This window comes from Sturnira hondurensis, unplaced genomic scaffold (genome assembly GCF_014824575.4).
Source record: "Sturnira hondurensis isolate 20B ecotype Veracruz unplaced genomic scaffold, ASM1482457v3 Scaffold0011253, whole genome shotgun sequence".
Classification (NCBI taxonomy): Eukaryota; Metazoa; Chordata; class Mammalia; order Chiroptera; family Phyllostomidae; genus Sturnira; species Sturnira hondurensis.
Window position 1 is genome coordinate 2,951,675 of NW_028083884.1, and position 9,681 is coordinate 2,961,355.

The window sequence follows — 9,681 nt, forward strand, 5'->3', positions numbered from 1 at the left end:
CACTAGCCACACCATGCTCTTTACTGAAATTAACTACCAGCTTTGTGAAACTCTTTAACTGCGTGATGTTCTGAGCTGTTTATCAGTGTGAAGTTGTGAAAGTTATATATAAAAAAGCATTATCAGTCATTGGAAGTGGTTTTTTTCCCCCCTTATTTGCTTTTTGAACTTGGCATGTTATTTCAACTTTGGCTGTTTCTTTGCGTGTTTTCAAGGCGGTGTTTTAGGATGCTACACTAGAAAGGGATAGCTGACAAGGAAAAAATTAAAAATTGGATAAAAAGTAAATGAATAATGTCATATTACCAAAAAGATGAGAGGCTAATTTGTGCCGACTTTTTGCTAATTTTGTTCAAGCCTCAAAATGAGGAGCTGTCACCCGGCCTGTGTAGCGCCGATGACAGTGCCAATGATCCATGAAATGAGCTGCCGCTGGCTTTGTTCTGATAAGAATGAGCAAATCTGCACAGGGTTCGGCTCCCAGAATCTCATTTTCATACTTGCATGCAGGCTAAAAGAAATAAGCTGTTTGCAGACTTGATTAATCAGACATTGGAGGGGTTTTTGTCTCTTTGATCTCTTTCGTCTCCTAGGTAACTTGCTTGACATTAATGTTGAGCTTGAGTCAAGACAATCAGGAATTGTCGACCAAACTGATATAAAAATTAAAGACCTTGACACTTTAAGTACTCCAGTAATGGTTCCGCTTTACTTCAGAAAACATCTGTTTTCATTTAATTAAAGAACAAAAGAGAATGGCATAAATATTTTTCATAGAAACCTATTATTCCATAAAAAGTTAAAGTATGATAATTGGCATTTTAAAATAAGTGCCTTGAAAGTATTCAAAAGGGAGGAAAACTTTATAAATCTGTTACCAAGCTAGTAGTTTTGAGATGAGTACAATATTTTATGAAATGGATAAGAAGTTGACAGGCTAGATTAAGCCGTTTGAATCAGATGCTTCAAACAATCATCAGCAAACTTTCCAATGGCAAGGTTTAGCAAGAAAAACTAACTTGATTTTGAAAGTTTGTCTTTTAAAAATCACTATGGTACAAGATGTGCCATTATATCTATTTTACAACCCAGTATGATTTACACATGCTAAACCTGTAAAATTGAAAGGAATTAAAAAAATGTCGCCGAGCATTTGCTTGAGGTTATGCAGCCGCTTTTACAAATCTTCCAAGTGGCTGTAAAGATGAATGCCTCTAGGGTCCAGCCAGGGCCCTGCTTTTCCAACCAGCTAAAGCCCTTATCTTAAATCCAAGCAAAGTACCATTAATCTTTTTGAAAGACCTTTTATGGCTTTTAATATATCCCAAATTAGAACATTTTACACCCTTGGTTCCTGAAATATGGTGATAAAAAGCCTTTAGAGCTTAATTTTCCTTACCGCTTGCTCTGACCAATTTGCAGTTCTTTGTGATAATGTTTAGACACCTTAATTAAAATGCAGCAAAATATTGGATGTTCTATATGGAAAATGCTGATACTTTGGCTACACATACAAGAAATTCTGTATATATTTTTTACCCATTTTAAAAAATGTCTTCCCACATTGTGTTGCTGTGGTTATCTGATGACAGTTTTTTTATGTAGAAACCATTGACCAAGCTTTTGTGATGTTTACTTGGGCATGAAGAAGCGTTTTTCTTTTTACAGCAATGAATGGGGATTCCCGTTGGCCTATGTTATTTGTTTGTAATACTGAAACATAGCACGATATTCTTTTATCTCTGGAACTCGGGTTAGTCATCTTGCCTAGCAAAACGTGTTTCTTCTCCACTGTCTCTTCCATAGAAGACCTTATTCTTTCACATTTTCAAATAGTTCTGCTTTGAAATTCTCCACAAGAATAAGTGAAACATTTATTTTAAGCATTCGAAGGACACAGAATTGATAGGATTTTTCATCATCAGTGCAAGCGTGAAAGGATCTTTCCATTAAATACATAGACCAGGCTTGTTTAATGTTTATCAGTTGAAGAACATTCCATTTAGGCTAATCCAAGGCAAAATACAGATAGAAAATAGAGCTTTTACATGAACAGACCTGTTTGAAAGTATTGCCTATATACCCAGTTATTTATTATATTTACTTAGTCCACAAAATGGCACCCTCTCCTGTAAATATCTGTTTTGTCCATTGTAACAAATTGCTTTTCACAAGTTCGTGCTATGTCTGATGGACATAATGCGCTAAACCTTTGCTGTGATGCCGATGGTGCCGGGTCGTCGTTCACAGTGCCGGGCAATGAGAAGCTTTCGCACCCGTAGGGCTTGTGACCCTGTTGAGAGGAAGAGCCCATTTAAGCCAAGCGACCACATGTTCAGACATTTCGAGATGCTCTTTGGTTTTTCTCTCAACTCTAGAAAATCCATATTGGAAAATTTCAAAAAGTTAAAATGTAAGAAACATCTTAATTTACAACAGTTTTAGAAAATAACATGGTCACGTGGTGTGTGGCAAACGTGTTCAGGTCATTTTGTTTCATTCTCAGAATGTAAGCTCTCAATGTAAATATAAGTGGGATTTTGTTGGGCTTTTTAACTTGGCAAAATTTGCATTCGTTACACATACAACACACAGGAATATAGTGAAGTAGAGATGTATGGTTCTGTGTTTTACCATTTAGAACTGGGGACAGGACAGAGACCAAATATTCAGCAAATACGTGGAGAGGCCCAGTTTACCTCTTTTTTTTTAAAGATTTTATTTGTTTTTAGAGCAAGGTGAAGGGAGGGAGAAAAACAGGGAAAGAAACATCAAGGTGAGAGAGAAACATTGATTGGTTGCCTCTTGTACACACCCTGACCAGAGGCGAACCCGCAACTTTATGTTGGCGGGGCGGTGCCCAGCCCGCAGCCACACCAGCCAGGGCCCCGTGCACATCTTAGACCCAGGCGGCGAGCTGTGTGGCACAGCAGCAGGCTGTTCAGTAGGCACACGTCCTGCTCTCCCAGTGTGGACCCCATAGGGCCCCATATTCCCAGCCGCCTTGCATTTAGGGTATACCGTATAGTAGTTCTGACCAGAGGGCTGTGGGCAGAAATGACAATGGTCACTTCTGGACTAAAGCTTTTAGGAGCCAGGGCGAGACCCCCCTGGCTGTCTCTTCCTCTGCCGTGGCAAATTTGGCTCAGAAGCCACACGTTGAGGTGCTGGTAGACCAAGGGTGGCAGAGAGCCCTGCCAATCCGCCACTGACTTTAAGGGAAACAAGGTAAAAGTTCAGCCAGTGAGATTTGGGGATTTGATTGATAATGCAGTTTTGATCAGCCTCACCTGGCAGGCGCTAACATGATTTTTCACTTAGGGCAAACAGATAGATTTCCAGTGGAAAGGGGATCCTCCTCACCGATAAGTCATATCGCAGCAGCCTTCCAGGTTCCATTTCCTCTTTGGAGGGTAATGCTGCAGCCCTTTGAGTGTTGGCCCTTTGTTAGTAATGAAGAACTGAGAATAAAAAGAGAACCAAGAGCCCAAGTCCCATCTTGAGGCAGTATGATGTCACTGGCAGCCCCGCCTCCCCAGCCCCACCTCCCCAGCCCCACACTTGAGACCGAGTCCTCTCGTCCCCAGCTCTGTCTCCAGTGCCTGGAGTAGTGTCCAGCAGAATACTACACTTGTACCCTCACGGTACTCCCTGAGTGCTCGTCACCCTTGTGAGAGGGAGTGGGGGTGCTGCTCCTATCAGGTGGGTTTTGAGAAGGAACTGGCCGGTCTGCTCTCTCTGGTGGGCTCTTGTCACAGTGGATCGTCTGTTCTTCAGTGGCTTTCCTGCTGGTGTTGACCCTGGTTCAGTGGTCAGGCTCCTGCCTTTTGTTTCCATTCTTTATGTAGACTCTTCCCTGGATGGAAAAATCAGATCTATTTCTGCTCTTGTTGAGAAGCCCCAGGCGATGCTTGACTGCTACTCATCAGTTTCACCTTGGAGGAAACTGCTCCCGGATGAGCTGGAAGGAACTCGGAATGTACTCACTTTGCTCTCTCCTTACGTGTGCTGACTCGGTCTCCCCCTTGGCAAACAGGTTCCTAAAACTTGAGCTCTGAGTCGCGCCCAGTCCTTCTTTTCCTCTTCCTTAAGTCTGCTGTCCACTAATGTGCGTTAGGTTGAGTACAGGAATAGAAAAGGTAAGAAACACCAGGAAGAGTTTCAGGCTTTGTTGTTTTGCCTGGGCTCTTAACAGATACTTTTGAGCCATTGTATAGATGGGTATTTTTAAAGTCAGAGCCCACTAAAACCAGATCACCGTGCCTGTCCTGGAGATAACTTCCTAAGGAAGAGTCCCACAGCGGAGAGCTGGGTGGGGTAACGTGGTAACTGTCGAAGCCCACGAGCAGGAGAGATGGATGCAGGGTGCCGGAGAGACACAGAAACAGAGACTTGCAGGTCAAGTTAGAGGAGGCCTTGTAGGATGGGAGAGGAGGAGGCTTCATTCTGATTGGACCTTCCAGGACTGGCAGGTGGGTGTAAGGAGGAGTCAGAACAGAGGGACCATCGGAGGGAAGACTCGGGTACCGGGGTCCTGGTGCCCAGCCTTTTTACCTCTGAGCATCCATTATAGTTTTTTCTATCAGTGAATTAGAAGCTGTTGCTCATCATACAAAGTACACTTATGAAGGAGTAATTAGCTTTCCCATGTTTTATTAATCCCATCTCTGACTGCCAGAGCTTCTGATCAGCATGAGATAACTGGTGTGACCATCCTGAGTCACTGTAATTCTTGCCCAGAGCAAAGAAACTGGATGTCTCTGTCAGTCTGTGCAGTCTTATCGGGGCACATTCCTGCTCAGCCTACTGAAGAGCTGAAATAGCTCGCAGATCTTCATCTCAATCTGTGCGGGCCCTTGAGGGCCCTCAGTGTGGGAAGGCTTGTCATCCGGGAGACGGGTGCAACCAGGGGCAGGGTCTGGGGGCGGTAAGGTGGGTACAGGCGGCATCTGTGTTGCCCTGAACTGCCACGGGACTGTGGAAGTTCACAGAGTCCTCACACGGGGACTCCTCATTTCCTGACGCAGCCTCTGTACCCCCAAGTGCTCTCTCATATTTGTGTATTAGCTGAAATGTTTATTTTTACTTTTTCTTTGAATTCTTAGCTTGGTGTGAAAATTGCCAAAGCAATCGCCTGCCATAACTTCGTAAAAGCCAAAAAGGAAGCTGAAAATTCACAGGTTGCTCGAAAAAAGAAGAAACTTGCGTGGGGGTAAGTTTAAGGCTTTTGGTTGTGATTCTGCAGACTTCATAGACGTGAACACACCCTGTGACAGATTTTGTGAACCCAGTTTGTGCTTCCTGGTTGCTCTTTTTGCCTTTGTGCAGAACGTCCAGGAGACTGTGGTCACGGGGGCAGTTCTTTGTCCTGCGTGATGTGCATTTTGTGATCGATGGAGTATGTGAAAATTTATTTTACTTTGGCACTTAGTAAGCATATAACTTTAGCAAAATATTTTAGAAATAAATCGAGATATTTTATGTTCTTTGTTTCAGGTTTGAAGCGAAGAAGAGATGGGAAACCAAGAGTAACATGGGGTACATGTGACCTGCTGAGTCCTTCCAGACGTCGTGTCTTCCCTGAGGTTGCACTTGGACCTGCACTTGCTCAGTTGGCTGAAAAGATAGCCCTGCCTATGTTAAATATGTCAGAAATTGGTGGAAGTAGAAAAACAAGCATAAAATCTAGGGGTTGATTATCAGTCTGTTTCTAAAGAGTTCATTCTATTGAAGTGAATTGAATAGAATGTTCTGGTATTTGTACAGGGAGTCTGAGCATACATACAGAAAAAAGACCGGGTTTATTTATTTATTCACAGGGACCGACATTATCAAGTCGATTTTACTTTCCCTCCATCTGGTAGAGCATAGCCAATGAGCTCCTTATGCTTTCTTATCTGTACTCAGTATAACTGCACTTATTCTGGAATTGTGTTTTTTAAGATTGGCATTTGTTTATAATGGATTAGTCATAAATCTAAGAAAGTCTCAATTGATACTGTTTTACAAATGACTGTATCTTAAATGTTTTAGAAGGAACTATTGGGTCTTTATTGGATGCAGTAGAGTTGATGCTTGACAGTCACGTAATGAAAGCAATTGGTTAGTTTTAGTGTACCTTCAGATAAAATACTGCAATAAAGAAAAAGGACAGAATGTCGTGTGTGGAGGATGGTTTAAATTCAGCTCTGCCTGGAAATGTTTTCCTAAATATCTCTGAGTTGTGTCATTCTTTAAGTTAGGAGCTGACTCTTAGAAGAGAAAATGCTGTAATTATATTAGAATGTTATAACTGAAGACAACATAACCTGGGACCTTCTGAGAACGTGGTTTGATTATTTTTACTCCTCTGTTGCTCCTTAAAAGATCGAAGCATTGGCCCTGGCTGGTGTAGCTCAGTGGATTGAGCGCGGGCCTGTGAACTACACGATCGCGGTTCGATTCCTAGTCAGGGCACATGCCTGGGTTGCAGGCCAGTTCCCAGCGGGGGATGCACGAGAGGCAACCATACATTGATATTTCTCTCCTTCCATTCCCCTCTAAAGATAAATAAATAAAAAATATTAAAAAAAAGACCGGAGCATTAATGAGCCGAATTGGGGTTTGGCACCAGAGGAAGTGGATGTCAGTAGATGGCTGTGTCATCGTCCTAACTAGAAGGGGATCTGAGACATCCTCTCACCAGCTGGTACCAAGACCATGGCTGGACGCTTTGACTTCTGGGCAGGCCTTTGTGTTTTAGTACCTCCCTGCTGGGCGCTTGGTGGATTAAGAACTACTTACCGTGGTTTTCATCAGCTAACTGCCTCCTTTGAGCTTCATCAGAGGTCTTCTAGCTGTCTGAAACAAACTTTCTCTGGGCGGATAACAGGTGAATCTGGGAACATAGGAAATGAGTCATGATTAGAATTCTATTATTATTTTGTTATTTTTAGGTTTAGAGTAGTAACATAGTTTGACTAATTTACTGTTGGCATGTTTAGTGTTTTATCTATGTTCTGGAATAAGTAAATTGATATTTAAGGGAACAAAAATCGTATCTTGCTTCGACTTAGGTGAGAAAAGCCAGAATAGAGAAAGCAGAATTTTAGATTATCTACTTACAGAATTCACCACGAAAAGGTGTCCAGATCAAATATTGCAAAATCTTATAATTTATGATTTAATATCTCCTATTGCATTTTGCAGATAAAATCATACACTGCTTACCTGCAACATATCATTTTAAAATCCTAATAGGTGAATATAATCTTACAGTATAGGGACCTTTCCTTTGAAAAAACCCACGGCACAGTCCAGTGGTTCGTCTGCAGGGGGAAGTGCTCTCTCCAAACAGGGTGGGCGGCAGTCTCACCCAAGGGCCGGCTGGTCCCACGCAGCTTCTGCCTCGGTTTTCTTTTCCTGCATCCACTTCCTCGCGCACTTAGTGACCCCTGCAGGCGCGGCTCACAGTTTGCTCGCGCCCAGGCCCCGCCAGAACAGCCTCACTGAGGCTCTGTCTGGTCGGGAACCCTCCTTCGGCCTGTCCCGGCGCCAGTGTTGCCCACTCTGCCCCACGGCTTAATGTGGGTGGGCATTTGAATTGAGTGGGGGGCATTATGGCAGACTCAGATGTAGCGGGGGACACACATGGTAAGAGAGTCATGCGACCCCACCCTTCGGAGGCCTGGGTTGTGAAAGGCTTCGGAACATGGGACAGCAGAGGGGGGTGATTTGAGGGAAGGAAGGGACCTGCTGTCTCCGATTCGCCTGCTGGCACATCATTTGGAATCAGTTTTATTTTATTAGCTTTAATTTGAATTAGACATTTTACTCGTTAAAGCATTAAAATGAGAACATGATTCTCAGAGTGCCTGTTTTCCCTCCAAAGTGCAGTCATTTGTCCTCCTCCTCTGGTCACAGCAAAGGAAGAGGGCTGTTTTTGCGTCAGTAATAACTTGGGCTCCTGAGGCTTTCACATGTGTGGGTGCTCCCCCCGGGCGGCCTGCGTTAGATTAGTAATGTAAATGTCAGTTACAGTTAACGGAGATGAATACGTTTCAGGCCATCAGCATGGCATTAGTGTAACTGTGATTTATTGAGTACTTCAGGCTGGAACAACTCACTACAGAACAATAATTTTGAGCTTTAACGGTGCCGGTTCTGGAAGTAAAGTGGGCAGTGTGTTCCCGTTTGGGAGCCCTCAGGACGCTTCTGATGTTCAGCAGCACATTCTGTTTCTTTCACCAAAAGGAGGGTTTGACTATGTAATCTCGGGTTTGCTATAATTAGTTCCGATGACAGAGTTAAATACCTTGGCCAAAACTATAAATCAGCAGTTAAACAGGTTTCTGCAACCGATCATAAATCTCATACTCCATATTTTAAACACACTTGTTTTTTTAGACAGCTAAGGGAGGGACAGGCCAAGGACAGGAATGAAATGTTATCTGAACTTCAAGTAACAACAGCTTAGAACCTCACATTGAAACACCTACTGATTGCCCTGCTGCCTTTTGTCTAGAATGGTAGCTTAAATATTTTCATAACTTAGCTTGTTGTTTCCTCTCGATAGGGCATGTTTGGATTTTTAAAGTATGAAAATGGATTTTCAGAATGGCCACATTTTTATGTGCTAGGTAAAGATACTACTTTTTAAAATGCATGTCTTACTAAACTATAAAAATGACTGCATGTTGTTGATACTTAAGATTCTAGTTGCGCTGTTTTTTGTTTGTTTTAAGAAAAAATGTAGGGAAACCTGGTGATGTTTGTCAGACACCGCCTTAGGAAAGGAACGTAGTGCTGCCTGGTAGTGAGATCGGAACCAGCGGGAACACCTGAGTCCCCACGTTGGTGGCAGCCGCCTCTGTTTTAGGGTCTGGCGGAGGCATGAGTGCTTTTCATGTCAGTTTAATATTTTTGTTCAAGCTAACTGTTTATTTATTGGCTTAAAATTTACACTCTGCTAAAGTCTTAGCTGACTTTCATGAAACACAGAGTAATATTTGGACAAAATATGTACATAGAAATCTTTTCCAGAACCAAATGCAGATTGGTATTTGCGGCATCAGTGCCTTCGAACATGGTAACAGATCTTAAAGTGCTTAGGGAGATGCGCCCTGCTCGAGAGTGTTGTGTTGGGTGAATGTCTGTGAGGGGCCAAAAGGTTATTTGACTCGTCGTGTCCTTGGCCTGTATAGCTTAGTGAGACAGCACGGCGTGCCTCATTCTCCACGTCTGAGGGGCGCTCTGCAGGTTTTGACAAAATGAACAGAGCAGCGTTCTTTGGCCTTTATTATTTTATCTTCCCCCCTCCTCGCCTTAAAAGCAGAGGAGCCCCGCACGTCCCGTGGCGGCTTGTCATCAGCTCAGAGGCTTGCTGGGGAGGGGCGTCTGGACTCCGGGCGGGAACAGGGCGGGCTGCCCCCCGCAGACCCGAGTGCTGAGAAGACACTTAGGGGACAGGCCTTTGGGCTCCCGGGTGAACACGAGCCCTGGCATCTCGGCGGTAGCTCCTTCTGTTCCCTGGTGAGTACTCGGCGGGGGTGGGAGGGTGGGGTGTTCTTTTTGGTAGAGTTTCTAAAGATACAGCCGTGTTGCCAGACCAGCTTCCCGCCACGCTGGCCTTGGGGACCCCGAGCCCCGGACCGTAACGACAGGCCTTCGATAGGAATGCCCGTTAAATGCCATGCCGTGTGC

The 9,681-nt window shown here is 43.8% G+C and overlaps 1 protein-coding gene across 4 annotated transcripts in view; it reads left to right on the forward strand.

The window, feature by feature from the left end:
- FAM204A (family with sequence similarity 204 member A) overlaps positions 1–6,320 on the forward strand; it is a 29,930-nt gene extending 23,610 nt beyond the window's left edge. For all 4 annotated transcript variants that reach the window (XM_037059665.1, XM_037059666.1, XM_037059667.1 and 1 more), the window contains exons 7-8: positions 5,106–5,212; positions 5,497–6,320. In XM_037059665.1, coding sequence (XP_036915560.1) covers positions 5,106–5,212; positions 5,497–5,548 — 159 coding nt within the window. In that variant the 3' untranslated portion in view covers positions 5,549–6,320. The remainder of the gene's footprint in view (positions 1–5,105; positions 5,213–5,496) is intronic.
- The last annotated feature ends 3,361 nt before the right edge of the window (positions 6,321–9,681 follow it).